The sequence below is a fragment of the Lepidochelys kempii genome, chromosome 6, assembly GCF_965140285.1.
Source record: "Lepidochelys kempii isolate rLepKem1 chromosome 6, rLepKem1.hap1, whole genome shotgun sequence".
In the NCBI taxonomy this organism is placed as follows: domain Eukaryota; kingdom Metazoa; phylum Chordata; order Testudines; family Cheloniidae; genus Lepidochelys; species Lepidochelys kempii.
Genome location: NC_136385.1, coordinates 110,137,819 through 110,160,477, shown reverse-complemented (window position 1 = coordinate 110,160,477; position 22,659 = coordinate 110,137,819). Strand labels below are relative to the sequence as shown.

Genomic DNA, 22,659 nt, shown 5'->3' with positions numbered 1-22,659 from the left:
TTTGTTTTCTCCAGAGCCCTGCACAAAATCTGAGTAAAAGGACTGTGTGCACAGAACTATGCTGGTGGGAAAAGATTCCATTGACCATCCTGAAGGCTGGGCAGCTACACAGCCTGTTACATTATAGCTCCCGTACTGAAGCAAGGGCTACAATCTCTGTGCATTCCCCACCAGGCAATTCATGGTTACCACATCTCTGGGATTACTGACTAAGTGTCATGTCCACACTCCAGCCACATCATGTCCCTCCCTCTTGCTGCACTATGTAGGGTTGACATAGAACCTAGCTCCACTGCATGCAAGAGCTGTGGAGTTCCCCTGCACATGGCCTTGCCCTCTCTTATGCATAACAAAAGCCCAAGTGGTTGCACTGTACTGAGGTCTATTGAGACCCCTACACGGACGAGTAAATGTCACTCATACTGAGCTCCAAACATCAGCACTCCAACACGTATATTTTGCATTGCTTTTAGTTTCAATAGTTACTTTCACATTGGGCATGTTCAGCATTTGTTTCTCCAGTGGCATCTTTGATTCATGCACTTTTGGCTAAGTGAGACAAGTTCATCAGGCTTGGTTTTCCAAAGAACGATTACACAGGTGTTTGAAAAAGAACAGCATCTGTCATTATACTAACTAGGATAAAAGTTACATGCTTCAGAGCACAAATGGATCACCAGCTGAAGGCACATTCCTTCTCAGTGTAGAATATTACACAATTTAGGTTCACTGAGGTTCCACACTTTTCTCTTGGGGATCCAACACTGACCACTGTTAGAGACAAGATATCAGACCAGATTGATTATTGGAATTTCCAGCTATGAAAATTCTTCTGTCCTTGCCTCTGCCTAAGAGGCTAAATTGAGACTGTTAACACTCTAAAACTTCTCCTAAGTCTAGCAGACATTCTATCATTTTACTCAGTTGGTGTTCTGAGTGCTCACAGAGTGAGGAGCAGAACCTACTCCATGACTTGTGGGGTTGGTGGATTCTACCTAGTCTAGCAGTACAAATTCTACTCTGATAATATAGTTCCTTAACTAAAGTTGCTTTGTGCACCAGTGGCCAGATCCTCAAATGGTATAAAGCAGCATAGATCATGGAGATGCTGATTTACACTAGCTGAGTTTGGGAAGCTAAAAGGTACTCCTGATTGATCCTTAAATGCAAGAAGACATGGACAATGCTTTGTGGTCCCTATTTTTGAAAGGTGGGCTTATTTAATCACTGTATGTCCTCCCTAATAACAATTTGGAGGATGAGCTTGAATCAAAATAAAGCAAAGACAATACACCTAATAATTATTCTAAGTTTCTTTTCCCTTTAGGGGATGCAGTGTGTTTGTATTTCCCCCTTTAATTGCTGTGCTCATGATGTAATTTATATATGAAACTGTATTAGATATTTACAAAGGAACACACACAATAATTTTCAAGTGTTAAATTAGCCACAAGAAGGAGCCCAAAAAGACAAACAGACGTAGAGGAAAACAAGTACAACTTCTTACATTATAAATGGGGCTGTGGAGTCCAAAAAAACGACATATCTTAGCTCATACCAAGATCTAGAGGTACTCAACAGTTCATGAAAATCAGATTTATAGGCCAAATCTTGAGGTTCTGGAATTTTGCCTGGTAAAGACTTCAGGATTGGATCCTGTAGGTGAGAGCCTGGCCCTGTACTTGCCATTGATTGTATCTTTTGCTGGTTAAAGAAAATAAAAGAATATTCCATTTCTGGTTTTGAGTTCCTGGATTTTGGTTTTAAAATTATTTTTATTTTTTGGATCTTTAGCGGATACAAAACTGCATCCTACCAACATGGTATGGAATACATGAGTCTATCAGTTTGGACATCAGTATTTAATATAAATAAATGCAATTCAGCAAATTATTTGCTCCAACAAAGTTTTACAGAAGGATTCAAAATATCTAACTTCAAGAGAATAACCAAGTACAATAATAATATTTTATGTTGAGCTGTAAACAACAATATAATCCAAAATCCACTTTTGCAAGGGAAATTCTTACTAGCTCAATTCTAGCTTGAAAGATTATAATTCTCTGTTGGCCTAAAATAATGTAAATTGCCTTTCCTAAGTATAGTACAACATCCAAAGCAAAAAGTCCTTTTGAAAATAAAGGATGGCTATACCCCTTATTATTATCTATTACCTCTGTCTAAATCTGAGACATCTCTGGATACAAGTTTGAATTTGTCCAGAAACTGTTCTGCTGCTTCCGTCCCACAAAACATGGGATAAAATCCTGTCCCTAATGAAGCCAATGGCAACATACCCATTGGCTTCAATACCACCAACATTTCACTTATGATTTCTTGGTATGTGACACTCTTAGCTTTGCTGGGTACAAACCGCGGCTTCCACCTCCTTGTTTTAAGAACATATTTCTCACGGGTATCCGAGCTCTGCTCTTTGTTAACAGAAGCTGAAAACTGAGAAGAAAATAATTTGCTGGAATGTAGATGCTATTTCCCTTGTTCTCATACATGTTTCAGTACTTTTTCTTTACTCTTTCAGTCCAACTATTTAAATCTTTGTAATTTGCCAGACTCTTGTATGCAATTTTAGATGCTCTTAACCATATAGAATTTTTTCTCTCTCTTTATATATGTTGAATATTTTCATCTACCACTTCTCCATAAAACTATTCAAATTTCCCTTTCCTATGTTTTCGTATGATCCCTGTACCATGACACTATGTGCAAGGGCTTGATTTTCACAAATCTCAATTTTATATTTAGAGCATTATTTTCTTTTAACGGGTTGTGAATTAAGTTAAACCAGTGATCACACTAACCATAATGGCCTTGAAAGACTTTTTCCATCTGTCACATGGTTTTCCATTCCTGCAGTTTGATGTTCTAGGTTATTTAAATATAAGGTTTCTCATCTAGCTTTGTACCATTGTAGCTTTGGGGTGGGATTTTCAAAAGCACATAAATGACTCAGGAGCACAAGCTGCATTGATTTTGCTCCATCTCCGTTATGGGCGCCAGCCAGCACAGCTGAGCCATGGCAAAAGCACAAGTAATCTGCCACTGGCAGAGGCCACTAATGGATTACCTCCTGAAACCAAGGGGGAAATCAGGAAATTAACTGACTCTCAGAGTCACAATTCATGCCCTGGTCTGCTCCAGGGACAGTGCAAGTATGCAGGGAAGACCCCTTACTTAGGGCAGCTTATTAAATTGTGATCTAGCACTCAATTATCATTTACACACATGTCAATTAACACTCCACTCTTTGGAAGAATTTTCCTAACCATTTAACTCTGGTGTAAATCTGAGATGATCTGCACTATGGCATTATATACGCTTCCAGCCCCACAGAGTCACTCCCATAGTTATTTGGCAAGTTGCACTTTACAAAGGAGGTCAGTATCATTATTCCCAGTTTACAGACGGGAAAACTGAGGCACAGAGAGGGACGTGAGTTGCCAAAGATTACCCAGCAGGTCAGTGGCAGAGCTGGGGAACAGAACCAGGTCTCCCAAGTGCCAATCCAGCGCTTTATTGACAATGACACATTACCACAAAGACTCTGATGTCCTGGCAGATTTTAATGTGCACTTCTGCACTGAGGGCATTGTACTTTGGATGTGACTTTGCCATTTGGTGCTCTCAGGCTTGTGGTGATTTGCCAATAGGATCTACTACTCCTTAAAATTAAAAAAAAAAGAATCTGTTAACAAAACTAATTGAATTGGGAACCCTTGAGGAAAGACCTTTATCTATACTGCTAATGCAGATGTCGAGATGAGCTGCCATTTGCAAATCCACCCAAGTGGGGAAGGCAGTGTCACTAAGTATTGAAGAAGGGTTTTACTTTCAATTTCATCACCCACTTAAATGCGTCTATCTAAAATGGAGGCTGAAGAGGCAGAATTATAACATATGCCTGTCAGGCAAAAAAGCTCCGTGAATTTTGCTGTTGGTCTACAATTTGCTGGGACTGACAGGAGAAATTAGGGGAGCATTTACCCCAGGAAAATGAGCCTTGTTTCTGGAACGTCATACAGCAGGCAACCCAGGATGCTTGACCTGGCGAAGAGTCTGAAGATGCATGAGAACACACAGGGAACGTTTCTCTGGCGCCATAGAGGAAGGCAATTAATAGAGGTTTTGTGACTTCTCTGTGGAGAACGGCCAGGTGCAGAAAGGGCTGTGCAGAGGCAGCATATGGTGATTCACTCAGCACAGTTAGAGTCAAACAGGAGATTTTCCTCTCAGTTGAGTCTGTTGCAAGAGAGGGCTGCATAGTTGGGCCATAACTCTTCAACTGCATCATTACCTATGTCATTGGTGGACTCTGTGCTCCCAAGCAGGGAGTGTTTTGACTCAGAACACATCTTGTACTGAACTCAAGTATGCTAAAGAGACTGTCTTTTGTCCAGCGGCTAAATTACCTAATTTAAAGGTTAAAGACAGACCAGAACACTATCCCTTTTATTTTGATTACATGGAAGAAACATCTCAGGAACAGGTTTCAGAGTAGCAGCTGTGTTAGTCTGTATTGGCAAAAAGAAAAGGAGTACTTGTGGCACCTTAGAGACTAACAAATTTATTTGAGCATAAGCTTTCGTGAGCTACAGCTCACTTCATCGGATGCATTCAGTGGAAAATACAGTGGGGAGATTTATATACATAGAGAACATGAAACAATGGGTGTTACCATACACACTGTAATCAGAGTGATCACTTAAGGTGAGCTATTACCAGCAGGAGAGCGGGGGGCGGGGACAACCTTTTGTAGTGATAATCAAGGTGGGCCATTTCCAGCAGTTGACAAGAACATCTGAGGAACAGTGGGGGGTGGGGGTGGGGAATAAACATGGGGAAATGGTTTTACTTTGTGTAATGACCCATCCACTCCCAGTCTCCATTCTTCAACAAAAAAACTTCAAAAACAGACTCCAACGAGAGACTGCTGAACTGGAATTAATTTGCAAACTGGATACAATTAACTTAGGCTTGAATAGAGACTGGGAGTGGATGGGTCATTACACAAAGTAAAACCATTTCCCCATGTTTATTCCCCACCCCCACCATTCCTCAGACGTTCTTGTCAACTGCTGGAAATGGCCGACCTTGATTATTACTACAAAAGGTTCCCCTCTCCCCGCCCCTCCCCCGCTCTCCTACTGGTAATAGCTCACCTTAAATGATCACTCTGGTTACAGTGTGTATGGTAACACCCATTGTTTCATGTTCTCTATGTATATAAATCTCCCCACTGTATTTTCCACTGAATGCATCCGATGAAGTGAGCTGTAGCTCACGAAAGCTTATGCTCAAATAAATTTGTTAGTCTCTAAGGTGCCACAAGTACTCCTTTTCTTTTTATCTCAGGAACAAATCTTCAATAGGCTTCCTCAACTTTGTTCTTAAAATTTGCAGGCATCTTTCTTTTGGTAACAAAAAGCAGACTATTTGCACGTGCAAAGGAGCCATCTGCTTGCAGAGATTTGGCAGCCAGAGAAGTAAAAACATGATGTGTGCACAACGCACAGACAAATTTGTGTGTACCCACTAACTGTTCTAGGGAATTTGTTGAGGATCATTGAAAATGTGGGCCTGCATGTGCCAACATCTGACTCCCTGATAAAAATAATGGATTTACCAGAGACCTTGGGTTTATGGCTCATTACAACGCCCGAGACTGCCTGCTAATCCTTAACTGTCCACTTCATTTTAAGTTGTCTCCTACAGCATGTGTGAGCCCCTTATGCTTAACAATCTGACCCACCTTTTATTGAGCTTGGACACTCATCACCTTTTCCAGATCTGAGGAAGAGCTCTGTGAAGCTCAAAAGCTTGTCCCTTCCACCAACAGAAGTTGGTCCAATAAAAGATATTAAATTCACTATGTTGTCAACAACATTTTGAGGTGTGTGCAGTGTGGTTGTAGCTGTGTTGGTCCCAGGATATGAGTTGTCTCTCTCATATCCTGGGGCCAACATGGCTACAACCACACTGCATGCAAATTCACTATGTTGTCAACAATTTTTATTATTGTTTTCCTCTCATTTAATCGGTGACAGCAGCATCACAGAATTTTCTTTTCAGTTTTTAGTTTTTTATTTTTAGTTTTAAAAGACTTTAAAATACCAATAAAAATAAAAGGGGGAGGGGAACAATGTATCTATAGGAACAGAATTAAATAAAACACGATTCCACTTGAATGAAAGCACATTTGACAGACCAGGGCCAAAGAAAAATAAAATGCCTGTCCTGTTAAACTAATTCTTGTGCTTAATGAAATCAGTCACATTTTTCTAGAGCCACCAGAGGCTACTGATTATCCAAGCACTTAAATAAAGATGGTAGCAAGTGAACATAAAACTGAAGGAGGTTTTAAAAATCAAAATTATTTCAAGGATCGATTTCTCTTTCTTTGAAAGAAATTAGGTGTCCGATAAACAGACAAACATCCCCCAGTCTATTATCACAGAGCCAAAATGGCAGTGCTGAGACTCAACACACCACGTTAAATCAGCTGAGAAAGGAAAGAGAAGCCGACAATTTGCAACAGTGAAAGTCATTAGTTTCTTCTATGCTGCAGATTTTGAGAGAGACTTGGGTGAGGATTCCAACCACAATGCAGCAAAGAGCAGAAATGAGATGTATCAGAGAAACAGCCAAATACTGACGCTGCAAGTTTCAGGGGAGCCCAAGGGAACTGGGCAACCAGAGCCAACTGAGTTTTCAATGGTATTGCAGTGCCTATCTCCCCTTGGCTCCTCTGAAGATCCCAGTCAAGGAGCCTGGTTTTGCTGTCATTACACACCATTACTCAGCCTGAGTGACAGTTGCAGAATCAGGCCCTAAAACCTATGGTCTCCCCCTGCATATACCAAATTATTTCTCAACAACAAAAACTACATGATTTTTTCTGTCTGAAAGAAGGCTAGATTGAGGATGGGATGATGTGCCTGCACAAGGGAGTAGGAAGCCTTGCTGAACCTCTTCACCTTGCTATCTGGACCTTGGCTTCAGGCCCACAGGAAGAAGTGGAGCTATTCCCCTGTTTATTCCCTCTCTGGAGAAAGCGGGCAGGGATTGGGCAGAGTCTTGGCTCCACCCTCCCTACTCACTGACCAGAGTAGTTGAGCAACATGGTGGGAGGATGGAAGTAATTTCCTGAAGGAATAGGACAACCCCTCTGTGACACTCTGTACCTCAGCATAGCACCCCGGATCCCACATATTCACCACTGTCATATGATTATATGTTTTGTACAATGCATGCCCTGTGAGGTATCGTTTGTAGGTCTTGATCTGTTGAACCATAACATCCTGTTGAATTGTATGTGCTATCATTATATATGAAGATATGAAGTACTGCTATATGGTTGCTGAAATATTCTGTGAGGTTGGGAAACACCCACAGCCAGCCTTTCAGTAGGAGCAGCTATCACTGGCCAGACAGGTGTTAGCCCATCAAGAAGAATACGCTATCCCACAAGCTTCTCAGAGAGGGCACGTATGCATTGAGGACTGCCTGATCCCATGTCACAGCCAGGGTCTTTCTAGCAGCTGGAAGAAAGTATAAAAGATGGACAGTGATATCGTCACTTGACCTCTCTCCCACACATCTCAACACCTGGAAAACAGTCTGATAGACAAAGATTTTGAACTAGGGAGACTGGTCCAGGCTGGAAGGGAATCCAGCCTGTGTATTGAGGACCTGTGAGCTGCCTGCAAATCTGTTAGGGTGATAGACTGCTTGATTCAATTTTTGCTTAGTCCGTTAAAGTTAGAATGTAGACTGCGTTTCTATTTTTATTTCTTAGGTAACCAAATTTGATCTCTATGCCTGCTACTTATAATCACTTAAAATCTGTCTCTCTGTTGTTAATAAATCTGTTTTAGGTAAAACGTAAAACAGTGTGTTTTTGGTTGAAATGCTTGGGGAATCTCACTTCAGATTACAAAGGCTGGTGCATGTCCACTTTCCTTTGAAGAAGTGGTGAACTTATGAGCTTGCACTGTCCAAGGGATTCTTGAGCGGTGTAAGACCAGATATTTCTGGGGTGCAAGGCTGGGAGCTGGGGTGATTTGCTGGTGCCTCTCTCTGTATGATTCAAGAGTGGCTCAGAGAGTATTCATGCTGTTTAGCTGGGTGTGTAGCTCCACTTGTTGATGGCTGAGTGATCACAGTGCCTGGAGGGGTTTTGCTGCTTGTCACTGGCCTAGCTTTGTGAGAGACAACCCAGGCTAGAGAGTTAAGGAGGCACAGTGGTCCCACAGTTTCAGATTGTACCCCGGGGATCCCATCACACTCTCTCATGAGGAGCAAGGAAGAAGCAGGGGAGGGATTGTGACTCAGTGACTCAGAGGACTGTCTCTGTCGAACAATATCTCATGGGGTGAAGGAGCTTCCACATTATCCCTTGCCTGAAGTCATAATCTAGCCCTACGTAACAAGATGGTAGATGCTTAATGTAGGACATGTTGATTTATAGGTCAAATTAACCCCAAATGGAGTCATCACTAGTGAGTCCATAAAGCACATTCATGAAGGAAACAGTTTGTAGATGTCCTCCACTGAGTCAGGAACTAAAGCCTAGATTAGGTTGCTATTAACAAACAAATACTACATTTCTTAAGGCTTGATGGATATTTTCCCAAATTCTCATGCTCTTCAAATACTTCTGTCACTTATCGGGACTAGTAGAAAAGCCAGGGGGAAAGCACTTTTTGTCCCTGAACTCTGGGAATTTCACCAGTTTGTACATCTCTCTGGAATGTAAACAGGGTAGGGTGTGACGAAGCTGGAGAGTCTCACATGTACCACTCTCCTTTTTCTCTCCACATGCTTCAGTCCCTCTTAGCTCTCTCAACACTTTTTCTTCTTTAGACTCAATTTCCTTCCTGAAGTGTTTTTCGCACAGCGCAGCAGAGAAGGGACTACAGAGCCGTTAGATTTGTTATGCTCTTCAAAGATGATGGGAAATCCTTTGTTCTAGATGAATTACAGTATTTCTGCTGCTGTTGCTGGTCTAAAGCGCAACAATGCAGGAGTCCTGTGGAAAGTGGCAAGGAGATGCTGAACGTCTGTTAGAGTAAAGAACTCTGTTGCCCCAAAATGGAGAGTTGTCAAGGACACAGGAGAAAACTTTCCACCACAGCTTATTGAACCAAGTAAATGACATCCACCTTTCAACAGCAGAAAAATTAAGCCGACACTCTGATGTTCCCTGATGTGAAAATACTGATAACATTTCGAGCACTAGAGCTCAAAGGATTCTTCAGCTTTAGTTTATCTATTCACCGTTTATACCATTTCTTTACATTCTGCCTTTCACTCCTCTTGAGCCAAGATAACACACACTACATCAATCAGTTTCCCTCTCTGCTTCTCCTGCTCTAGCCAAATCCTACAAAGTTTGGGTTGGCTGCAGACGGAATGTTTAAAGCACCACACCTCTTCCCCCACCTACTCCAAAAATGGTCTCACCTGATATTTAAAATTCATTTTTATTAATATTAGGTCAAATCATGGGATGAGGGATATGCAGTACGAAGGTCCATATACAGTGAAAAGGCCATGTATCCACTGACACAGTTAAGAGGGCATGGGGTGGAGAGGAGGGGGTGTCCATCCACTTAGAATGTTTTACACACTTATGGATGCTGCAAAACAGCACTGTGACTCTCTGTGCTGCCACAAGGAGGGAGGAAGTGGCTCCTTGGGAAGCATGGACAGCGGGCTTGTATGACAACCTTCATCTTGGCCAGCACGCCAGGAATTGAACTGAGGACCTCCAGAGCTAAAAGCATGAATTGCTATACTGACTGGGCATGGGGGGGAACTGTAACTCACACTTACCAAAGGGTAACATGTGCACATAGGGCTAATCCTCAAGCATAATCCCTCTGTTGGCTGAAAGCAGTGGATGATGTCACTACTAGCTATGACAGGAGTTGGTGCTCAGTTGGTACCCACTGTGCTTCTAGTCCTCTTCTAGGAGGAAGGGCCAAACAAGGAAGAAGGACCAGTGGAGGGCAGGTGGCAGGATACTGCTTCCTAGACATGCAGAGGAGAATCCCACTAAGCCCTGGTCTACTCTAGGAGTTTAGGCCGAATTTAGCAGCATTAAATCGATGTAAACCTGCACCCGTCCACACGATGAAGCCCTTTTTTTCGACTTAAAGGGCTCTTAAAATCGATTTCCTTAATCCACCTCTGACAAGTAGATTAGCGCTTAAATCGGCCTTGCCGAGTCGAATTTGGGGTACTGTGGACGCAATTAGACAGTATTGGCCTCCAAGAGCTATCCCAGAGTGCTCTACTGTGACCGCTCTGGACAGCACTCTCAACTTAGATGCACTGGCCAGGTAGACAGGAAAAGGCCTGCGAACTTTTGAATTTCAACTTCCTGTTTGCATGGTCACCTGCAGCTTGCCACGCTGGCCAGAGCTCATCAGCAGAGGTGACCATGATGGAGTCCCAGAATCGCAAAAGAGCTCCAGCATGGACTGAACAGGAGGTACGGGATCTGATCGCTGTATGGGGAGAGGAATCCGGGCTATCAGAACTCCGTTCCAGTTTTCGAAATGCCAAAACATTTGTCAAAATCTCCCAGGGCATGAAGGACAGAGGCCATAACAGGGACCCGAAGCAGTGCCACATGAAACTTAAGGAGCTGAGGCAAGCCTACCAGAAAACCAGAGAGGCAAACGGCCGCTCTGGGTCAGAGCCCCAAACAGACACATCACTGAGCGCAGAATTTGACTCTGATACTATAGATCAAAGGCTTTAAGCTTACAGAAGAAACTTAAAACCTCTTGGGTTATGAAAGTGACCTTCACTGGGCAATACGGCCCCGAGTCTGTGTCTTTGGCAAGACACCACCAGTCACCTTTTCCACTCATGAAGCAATTACTTTCCACTATAAACCTGAACTGCAGTCAATATACTACTTGTAACAGCATAAGCCAAAGCCAAGATTTAAATTTTTGACCCTTACTGTGTCCTATAACCAGAAGCCAAACACTGTACCCTCTATGCAAGGGAGGTAGGCCAATGTAGCCAACGTTTGTAACTGACAGATAAGACACCTGAAGAAACACAAGCTCCAAGTTCGATATGTAAAATTTTATGAGATGTCACAGCTTTCCTCTAGCTTTTTTGTTTGTTTAGATTCAGATTCTGACTCTCTTACCCATATTGAGTTGTACATTACTCCACCAGTAGTTTCATATAAATAAATGGAGCTACTTGCCCAGTCAGCTACTGTGCAGTGTAAGGATGGCAACATTTTGCCACTAATCTCTTGGTGTGGACTAGACTGAGTGAAAAATGGAAAGAAAGAAAGAAGGAAAAGCAAATCATACAAATACGTACAGCGCCCGCCACAGCAACTGTTGGTGCAATTAAAGACCCTCAACAAGGAGACTAAATTACACCTTTCTGCTTATTTGTTTTGGCATGGCACAGATAGTGGGCGTACCTGCAACATATGACTGAGGTACGTAAATGCAGACAGCAAGTACCACAGGCTAGCAGAGCGATTAATAAAAGAGCAGAGCAAAGTGATTGCTCATACCTCCATCCTGTGAATTCATGACATTCAGCGCAAACAACATTGCATTGGAGAACGTGGTAGCCTCTTCCTTGCTTGCGAAGTTCAAGCCGTAGACTTGCCGTGCATCGCGCCACTGATGAAAGGTAGGTGTTGCTTGATTGTACTTCAGTCCTTTCACAATTGAATAATTAATCACTACCTGCAATTTGAGATATAGATGAAGGTTACAAATATTCAACTCTCTGATGGGAAAGAAAAGGCAAGGATCACTTCAGGTCTGTAATAGCAAAAAAAAAAATGTATGTACACCTTCCAGAACAAGGTAGGCAAATGTGAGTTTTGACATTTACAGACGCATGCCTGCTGAGGAGATTTAGAATTGTTCGATTCAGTGTCAGGGCACACGGGCTCGACCTGAAAAATCTGTTACCTGCTTATGCCTCCCTCAAAAGCTCCACCATACACCTACATGTTGCAGATAGGGGTTCGACTGTTGGAGAGCAATCACCCACAGTTGTTGGAGAAAGGGAGCAACTGATTCATTGGCACCAATCCTCCCCCACAACAGGTTACATGTTTAAGTGGATGCCACAGGCCTGACTTGCTCCTCCTGCATGCTCCAAGTTACTACCAGTTTCTCAAGTGGAGGAATTGTTTTGTCTAGAATTAGATCAGCACAGATAGTACCAGAGGACTCAGAGTGTCCACTTCCACCTGCTGCCTTGCTGCAAGTTCTGTAGCTGCCACTCATGGCTACAGAAATAAAAAGGCATTTTAATGGCATGGGGAGAGAAACACTTACAATGTTTTTTTATCTTTTTGTTGATTTTCATCTTTTTCTTCTCCTAAAGATGGAGCTGCCAAGTGCTATGCTCAGAGACAAATTAAAACGATTGGCATCTAATTAGTAAAGGTTCGTAGTTATAGTATGATGGTTGTCACCTTGGCTGACACACCGGGGACTGAACTGGGAACCTCCAAAGCTAAAAGCATGAGCTGCTATAGCTTAAGCTAAATAGCGAAGGATCCCTAATTGATGCCGTAATAGCCTCAGGTACTTTGTGGACTGAGCACAGACGGGGACCTATAATGCACGCTCGCCAGCAGGCTACACTGGCACTTTATGACAGGTAACATAAGGCCAAAACAAAAATTCCTATCCTGAAGGTCTCACAGTCCAAAGTTACACACAGATACAGTGCCATTAAAATATCAATGTGCTCAGCGGAGGTTGTCTCTTTACTAAACAGGTGGGGCTGGGGGAGAGATAAGCCTGAAACTATGTCCTGGATAAGAACAATTCCAAATATTCAAGTATTGCAAATCTAGGTCTGAACTTCATAGCTGGCCCCTACAGGTGGGGTTGTTTTGACCCTCACTTTACAATAGGCCCAACCAAGCTCCAGGTTATAATTCTGATTGAAAGCACACTGAAGTCAATGTGACTCTTTCTTCAGTGGGGTTCAGATTAGGTAGTATGTGAATCAGCTCCATCACTGAGTGATAAGAAGTGACTTCCAGGAGTAGAAGGAGGGGGTTTGCAGCACACTGTCTGGGAGACTATTTTAAGTGCAGGGGGCAGCATGAGTGAAAGTGTTTAGACAGGAATGAGAAAAGACGACGAAGGAAGCAGAAAACAGAGACATTTTGGCAGCTCACTCACCACAAAGGGCTATTGGAAAATAATACTGAGGTGTCAGATAAAAATAGCCCCTGGAGTGGCTTGTGTAGCAAGGACGTATACGGAAGGAAACTCTGGGGTAAACCTTTAAGAAGCCTCCCTTCTTACAAGTGTAAGAATCAGTCCACTTTACTTTGTCACCACCAACTTGACTGGAGAAGCTCCTGATTCACAGTTGTGAGAGATCAGAAACAGGACACATAGCCATTTTGGGTGATGTTTCAGACAGATATCTGTGGGTTGTTGTGTTTAAGATTTCATATTTTTCAGTACAGATAATGATTTGGCCAGCCAGAGAACTAGAGAAAGACCAGAATGAGAGCTGTTACACTAAGAGCACAAGTTAGTTTAACATCAGCATTGTCCCTTTAGAATGTGGTGGATCTGGAACTCTCAAGTAGATATTCTATAATTCCTACCACAGCAGCATTATCAAACTGGCACACAGGATTGATCACAGGGATTTTTATTTGAAAAGCTTATCTGAATAGAAGCAAAATGGGCAATTATGCTTTGCCTTCTTCTTCTTCTTTTTTTTTTTAAGGAAGAATCCTTTTTTTCCAAATACTTAGGTGATATATGCCTCAGAAACTTATGTCATACCTAGATTATTAGCTCTCTGGAGCAGGGATTGTCTTTTTGTTCTGTGTTTGTACAGCGCCTAGCACAATAGAGCTCTGGTCCACGACTAGGTTTGCAAACCACTATTGTAATACAAATAAAATAAATAAAGCAACAAAAAACCCAATAATAATTAAAACAAACAACTCCCACCCTACCAAAACCCCCCTGCTGTCATTTAGATTACTCAAAGGATTGAATCTGGCATCCAGAATCTTGCACCTCTGTTCCCCATTCCCAATCAGCTCATGTGTCTAGTGAATGAAGTCTGTTGCTGTCACAAGGCTGCTCAGTTGACTATGGGATATAAATTAGCAGTATCAGTCCAGTTCTGCAAGACCACAATTACTGCCACTAGATGGCAGACACAGTGCCGGGGAGGAGGGGGGCGGGGAAGGGCAATGCCTGAATTACACAGAGACAGAACTACTTGCTCATCCTACAGACAATCCCTCTGGGCTCAGGCAAGGGAATATAGGGAAGTTTGCATGAATAATGCCCATGGTGAAACGGGTCTGTAGAGAGCGAAAGAGGTCTTATGTCTGGGCTAACAAGCAAGTATTTTTCACATTTACCAATTTTAAAAAATTAAGCTTTTCAACTGTCTCTGACTAACTTAAGTCAGGGAGGCAGAGCCACAGCCTTTGAAGAAACGTTTGGGAAGACTGGTGTGTGGCTCTCTCTCGACTCTGAAGAGTCTGTCCTCTCTATCTGGAGAGAGTCTTTGGTATTCAGACGCAGGACTGTACAAATCTGAAGAGCACTAAAGGGTGTGGAGCATTTGATGACTAACACAATTAAAGATAAAAATTGCAAAAAGCCGCTGCAATAAATTATTTACCAATGCAGGTAAACTCTTCAGTTTGCGTCTCAGAGCATTTAATTCCATGTGGTCTGAAGAATTCAGAATGCTACCTTCACTTTGAGGATTTAACCACTTCAAGTGGAGGAGAGACAGAATTCTGAACCCTCTCACCCATATTAACTCTTGGAATACTGCTACTTTCCAGGTTGCCAGCAAAACCAATGTGCAGAAGAATAAGTATACAACCTGTCCTCATGCTCCAAAGCATGGCTCCCATTAAAAGGAAAAGGAAAGGAAGTGGTATGAGTTTAATTTTACCTCCTTAGTCAGTAGTTTCAGAATAAAGCAAACATGGGACTGCTTTGCCTCTTGCTGAAAGAATGAGGGCAGAGTAGCATCTGCTGTAGATGGTGGTTAGATCACAAGGTGAATTGTGAAATGGAAAGTTGGATGCTTCAAAGGAGCAAACAAAATAAATAAATACAGAAAAATTTTCCACTGTTTGGAACATAGCTATTATAATATTTCTAGGGGAAGTTTCCTCTAGAGCTACATATGTCAGAATCTAGGATTTGCCACACTGGACGAGACCAGTGGTCCACCTAGAGTAGTATTTAGCTCCAACAGTGGCCAGCAGCAGCTGTCTAATAGGAAAGTGCAAGAAACCTTGCAGAAAACAGCGATGGATTAGTCTGCCCACCAGGAAAGATTCTCCTTTCTAACTCCCAATAGTTAGAGTTTAACTTCAGGCCTGAAGCATGATGGTTTTGATCCCTCTGAAAACCCTTTTTCCCCTGTAGAAGGGTCACTCACTGGCCAGTGTGCCCCCATCATGGCTAGGCATGGTGTAGAAGCCTCTGGCACACCCTATCAATGGCCACTCTGCGCCTGAAGTGGTTTGCATCTTCTCACAACTCAGCCCTCCCATAGGGTCACTTATAGGGCTCCACCCTTTCCAGGACACTAAAGAGTCCAACAAACAGTCCTAGGAGCTTATGTCAGGTCTTCAGCCCCAACCTGAGCTCAGTAGTCCTTACCCCCTTGCATTAGGAGGGATTTAAATCCCTTCTATGGGAACCCAGACACTCCCTTTCCTCTGTGTTCCAGTCTCGGAACCCTGTACTACTAAGCTGATACAACATTCTGCTTCCTCAGACTCACTGCTGATTCCCTGGGCCACTTCCTGTCTTTGAGTTTGTGGTTGGTGCAGAGTCCTCCACAGACACCCTGACAGCAGTCCCTCTCTGCCTGAGCTGCAGCCTTGTATCCCACCCGCTGTTGGTTATATAATCAGTTGCAGGTGAGGAAGTAGTTGCTTTGTCCATTAACTCTATTGTAGCTGTTGCAGCACAGGATCCGTACACCCCATCACACATCCCTTTTAATATTTACTGTTGAAACACCAGATAATTATATCATCTACATAAATGTCCAATCCTGTTTTGAATCCTGCTAAGCTCTTGTCCTCGGTGACATCTTGTGGCAATGAGTTCCACAGCTTAATTATTAATTGTGTGAAAAAATATTTGTATATCCATATTATATTTGCCATCTTTCAATGCCACCATTTCTTTTCATGATGGCCAGGAATGTGTCAATGTTACCTTGTTCTCCCTTTGTTTGTTGTATCCATCTGTTGTCTTTTGTATTATGCTTAGATTGTAAAGACCTTGGGGCAGGCCTGTCTTTTTGTTATGGATCTGTATGACATCTGGAACAGGGGGCCTTGTCTATGATTGGGATCTGGGCACTACTATACGATAATAATGCAGGGACATTTCCTTTCAGGTTGATGCTTGTCGCACTTGCAATGTTTCCCCAGATTGTCACCAACTGTACATACTCTAAAATTCAGAGGGTTATAGCCTAATAACCTCAGAATGGCTAATACCTCCACAGGGCAAGCCAAATTTAATCCTGCTACAAGCAGGCCCAGGCCCCAACAACTTCAATAAAAGAGGTACCTCACCTACACCAGGAATGAATTTGACCCAACATTTTCAAAAATGCGGCAAATTTATACCACAAGGATGCTGTCAGGGTACAAGCTCCAATACTGGCCTAACCTTGCAGTGGTCAATTCTGAAAAGTACCACCTTCTCCAAGGGCCCATTTTTATAATAATTTTCTAGCTCGGGACTTTATGTAAATCCTCCAGACTAGTGTGATTCACTTTTGACTTGTCCCGTCTATTTCTTCAGCACAGCCCTGCCACATGCATCTCAATAAGGCGCTCCTCCTGAGGCCGTATCACTTGATATTAAATTCCTCACTTAACAATCACTCAGTCATACCTCTGAATTAAACTAAAAGCAGCTGACTTCTGCAGACAAATATTCAAGGCGAATGACTAACAAAATGGAAGTGGTTAAAGTGCTGGTGACCACAGTTTGAGAAGTGCCTCATCCTGTACTGCTGCTGCTTTTTTGGGGTTGCTGATCATGCTGGTATGAGTCTACACAGATACGTGCATCTGTGCAGGGGAAACAGATGACTTCATTTGCACTATGTCGTTAATAAGTACTTTAACATTGCAGCCGAGAAAGAGCGAGAGAGAGAGAACGAAGTGTGCAAATGAGACCCATAAATAAGACCTATAAAATGGTCTGATGACCACTTCCAGTTGTTAAATTTACATATGATCACACTCAACATCATCTTAAAAACTACACTAGTGGGATGGAACCTTTTTGGTGAGCTTTTCAGTGGTGACTAATTAGAGAAAAGGACAAACAGAGATAGAAAGGTAAGGAAAATAAGGACTAAGTTGTAAATGTCGTTAAACGAAAACCAGGAAAAGGGCCAGAAGAAAAAGCTAGAAAAAGCAGCTAGAGAAAGAGAAGAAAGGGAAAACCTACATGCAGCAGAAGATGCAGCAGAAGACAGAGAATGCAAATTAAAATGAAAGACTCAGAGATCTAGGGAAAGGAGTAAATTAAACAGAGGACATTAAAAGCAGATAAAGGTCATGTCATGTAGATTATACTGATCTCTCTCTCTCTCATCCTGCCAATCAGTATGCAATACAAGTTTAAACTGACCTTGTGCTAGGGATTTTGGGCCAGATCCTCAGTTGGTATAAATCGGCATAGCTCCGGGTGATTTCACTTCATGCCAATTTACACTAGCTGAGGATCTGGCCATTTTCAGAAAACATGCTTTGCTAGCTAAATAGTTAATTTTAACAAACCCTCACTTTTCAATGGGACTTTACTGAAGTCAGTATGAGGGTACATGAATTGGTTTGAACAGAGAACAATTTGCACTGGATGGCATTTGTTGTTGTTAAAAGCAACTATTTAGCAAATCTTGGTTGCAGTAATAAACCACTACAGAAGATATGATATTTAGAGCTGTGAAGAAGTTTAAATTCTGAACCTGAAAAACTTTGAAATGATCTTTTAAATCCCAGTCTTATCTATCAGTTTATGCTATGTCCAATGGATTTTGTGATTATAATGCATTTTTTGTATCATCTTTAAATTAGTATTTTCTCTAATACCTTCTTATTTTCTGAAGAGATTTTAACCTAGTGCCAGGTAGCTTCAGTTATTTTTTGTCATCAAATTCCTGAACACCTCCACTCAGTAGTCATATGGATTTTATTTTCTTACATATGTTTCCTCCTGAATTCAGATGTTTTCAGTGATGACCTGTGCCTACCTATTTACTTCATGCAAACAATGACTTTTGCAATCCAATCCAGTGGCTAAAGCTAATGAACTGACACATTTAAAGCACCACTGCCAATATTTACAATTTAAGTCTCAAATTTGTCCTAAATTTAAATTGTTATAATCTGATTAAGAAAGCCCACTGGGTTACAAATAAGTAGTTCAGGGTGAAAAAAAACCATCACCCAATTGCTGAAAAATTTGTATACAAATTACAACAGCTGTTATTTATGTTGGGCCCATGTGAAACAACGATTTGTGCTTCCCTTACTGGGCTAGGTACTAGAAGTTCATTAATGTGCACTACTTCACAACCATCCTGACATCAGTCAATGATACCAAAGTATAAACAAAGATATCTGATCTTGTTACTAATTAAACACAGCAGCTTTACATATTTCAGCACTATTCAAAATACAAGAAAAAGATTCAAGAGTTATGTATATTTATAACATCTTTGCTGACCAGAAAAGGATAAAAATAGAGATGAAAAAATATTTTAAACAGTTTCAGAAGTACACTGTAAATAGTTGAAAACCAACATACTACATTTTCCAAAAATTATTTGGGTTTCCTTTTAAAAAACATGAAGGCGGTGGGTACATCAGATTGTCTAACATTAAATACTAATTAGCACATATATAGCACTTTCCATCCACAGTTCGCTTTTCAAAGCAGAGTAGTAAGCATCATTACATTTTACAAAAGGCAGACACTGAGACAGAGAAGTTAAGTGACATGTCCTATCACACAAGTGAATGACAGGGCCAGGACTCTGGACTCCCAGGCTCTTGTTCTAAAATGTAAAGTGGGAGTAATTCATTGATTTAACAGTTTACAGAATCATGTGATTTGTTCACTTGAATGTGAATATTACATTTAGAATGAGACATCTACTTATAGTTCCTGGGAACAAATGCTTTCACACTTCAGCCTGACACACCTGATACTGCTGCTGACAGTGCCCCCGTATCATACTGATAGCCATTGACTAGGGAGCAGAGTCTGAACTCAGTTTTGATGGTGTAAATCCCACATAGCTCCATTTATGCTATTGTAAATGAGATCAGAATATGTGCCTAGGTTTTTAAAATGCAATATGAGAACTTAGTTACTCATCACAAGAAGGCAGGAGTCACAGGGAGAGTGAATGATCTCTTATTTGTCAGGAATACTAGAAGTTTGTACCATGAATGGAGCAGTAAAGAGCAGTTGGGGAGTAGCAGGGAGCAAAGCCTTCAGTAGAAAACAGGGATAATAAAATGGAGCAGAAAACACACAAATTCTTCCATGCCTAATGTTCAATGAGATTTCTCTCTCACGTAAAGGACAAACAACAAGCTATAATAAATAGAGGTACAGCCCTGGATCAAGAAATCACACAGGACATGGCTTTATGGAACAGAGTATAAATGTATATACCCTTTGTAGGAGTAGGATTAATTATATAACTGATTACATCTTTAGAAATCAAAGGATATGTACAGGACACAAAAGACATAGTTACTCACTTGTTGATCTTGTAGTTTAACTCCAACTACTCTAAAGGTGTTACTGGCAGTGTTGTGGTATATGTTGATTCTGCTGAATCCCTGCTGTCCAGGCTTTATTGGCACCCATTTCTTACTGGTATCATCATAGACCATAACTGAAGCCCGGGCTTGGCAAATACTCTGTTCGCTGGAGAACAAAAGTAACACAACCATAAAATACAGTAAATGTGTGGTTTATTGCAAACTATTCTGAGGAAAACACAATGATCAAATACATTTAAACCATACATTGCATGTCCGGTCTATTAACCTCAGAAGACTGGCATTTTGCATTGTGCCTGCCAAATTAATGTTTTAATGGTTAAATGTGTGTGTAAACACATATACACACACACTCTTCAGTGTTATTTTTCTTGACTTTTTTTTTTAATCTTGCACACCAATACTAGGACCTAAGTGGAAACTTAATTCACAAACACTTTAAGATAGGGAACCAAAAGCATTAATGCTCTATTTAATTTGCACCTGTTGACAAGTGAGGCCTTTCATATCTGCTTTGACATTATTAATATGTTGTAGCTCATTGGCAAATTAATTGGAGTAAAGTTTAGACACACAATTTAAACAGGAAGCAAGTGGGCCCTCAAACCAAAAGCCCTGTTAGGTAAACTGAAGAAATCAATTACACTAATCTAGCTAATGTCTGTAATACTCAGAACTTGATGACACATTTAGAAGTCCCAGAATACACTGTAGAAGATACACAGGCTCTTTAAAAAACAGTTTTACTTCAGCTTACTAGCAAAGAAGGAAAGATCAAGGGGTTGGGGAGATGCAATTCAATTACTGAAATAATTGCCTTTCTGAAGTAGCCCAAAATGTTAAGAAATACAAGATTACATTAAAAAAATCAGAATATCTGGATTCACGTATTTCAGTTATTTTCAACCTGAGCTAAAGATGTGAAGAACAATTTTAAATAAATGTAGATAATGACACATGAATGACAACATGAGTTTTCTGGGGGAACTGTGGTTGGAAGATTTCCCCAACTAAAGAAATATAACAGAGGTTGCTTTTTTTCTGAACTTTATTTAAGTTTTTTATATTTTTTATTTTTTAGTACTAGCAGAGGTGCTGGAACAATTTGTATAGTGGGGGTGTGAGAACCATTGAACCAAACTGTAAACCCCATATATGATGGAAACCACTTCAAGCCAAGTAGTGAGGCAGAACCCCCAGCACTTCTAGTTCTAGCACCTATGAGTACTAGTGTGTATTTGCAGTTTTAAGCAACAAAAGTATCTTGTTAAAGTGCATAATCATTATAAAGTAGTTACTGTAAATGTTTATTTTTGTTCTGTAATTTCACATGAGTTTATTATTTCCCTCCCACTGAAATTTATTCTTTGAATAACAGCTCTCTCAGACAAACAGTGCACTCCTCCAGATTACTGTAAAAATACATATTTCATATGAAACAGATATCATTGGGTATATAACTGAGGTCACACGAACACAGAACATAATACTCAACATCCATCACTGACATTTTTGGACTGTCAACCAGTATTTCAACTATTGCTACTCTGAATTCCCAGCAGTTGCACACACTAGGACTACTCTCACGAGAAATGGGTAAATGCTCAAAATTTCTGTGATCCAAGATCTGGGCCCTCATCCTGCACACAACTGTAGGTTTGCGTGAGTAACCAGTGCAAGATCAGGCCTATGGCCTTTTAAAAATATAAATGAAATTGTAATGGTTTATGTCCAGCATAAGTCCTGAGCTCATGACAACCCTAATAATTTTATAGCTACATACCTCTTCATACATAGATCTCTTTCTTAGTTTAGGATGAGCGGATGGTAAAGTATTTTCAAGTATCTAATGAAAAGCAGTAACGCTTGAAGAGTGGTCTCATTAATCTTTAAAAAAAACAAGCAAAGAAACAAATAATAACCAGAAAAAACTTCAATCCTCTCTTGTGCCATCAAAAGGTAGAAAGAGAGAGATTCATTGTTGTCATTTCTACCTGTGAGAGATGCTCAGACATGATGCTGATAAGTATGATAGATAGTCAGAGACAGACAGTACGCTCTATATTGACAGACAATCCATTAATTATCCTAAAGCTAAGAAATCCAGAATAATAGGCTATTATTACTTAACAGCATGAAAATCGGTAGGGTATGTTACTGGAGCATATAAGAGAAGGAGCTTGTATAGTCTGAAATATTAACGCTAGTATTCTTTATGTATGTACTTTAGGTCTCTTATAAAGGATATGCCCATGTCCATCCACCTGTTGTCTTGTTATATGGGAAAGGGAATGACTTTTTATTACCAATATTTTTCATTATAGTACAATGGGGCCGAATTCCTTTAGGGCCTTTAAGCACAACAACAACAACTTGGTCAAACCTCTTGGCAGAGTAATCATAAAACATCAGCTGTCTGAAAGGTTTTTCTGAAAAGTACAATTCAACTTCTGATGTTTTTAGGGGAGGATAGGTCATACTACAAAATGGAGCTCATGGCCCTGCCCCTACCCCACTCTCTCATTATAACGCATATGTTTGCTTATAAAAAAAAACCCAGCTGTTTGATTAACTATAGGCCAAACTAAGACAGGGCTGAGTACCTGCTGATCATAAGCGACTCTCCCTGGAGTCAGTGAATGTTTAGGACATCAAGAACAGGCTGCTTCAGAGTAAAGTACGTTTGCTTTCAACAGCCAAATACGGTGTCCTCCATGATGTCAACTGCACATCTGCGCCCTTATTCATACTGATGAGAGCTGGTCAGAGAAATTTTGACCAAACCATACTGC

General features: G+C 41.1%; 1 protein-coding gene across 4 annotated transcripts in view; it reads right to left on the bottom strand.

The window, feature by feature from the left end:
- Positions 1–22,659, bottom strand: part of EVL (Enah/Vasp-like) — a 219,820-nt gene that overhangs the window by 89,782 nt on the left and 107,379 nt on the right. For all 4 annotated transcript variants that reach the window (XM_073349640.2, XM_073349638.2, XM_073349641.2 and 1 more), the window contains exons 2-3: positions 19,844–20,012; positions 11,573–11,750 (exon numbers count right to left, since the gene is read on the bottom strand). In XM_073349640.2, the coding sequence (XP_073205741.1) occupies positions 11,573–11,750; positions 19,844–20,012 (347 nt within the window). The remainder of the gene's footprint in view (positions 1–11,572; positions 11,751–19,843; positions 20,013–22,659) is intronic.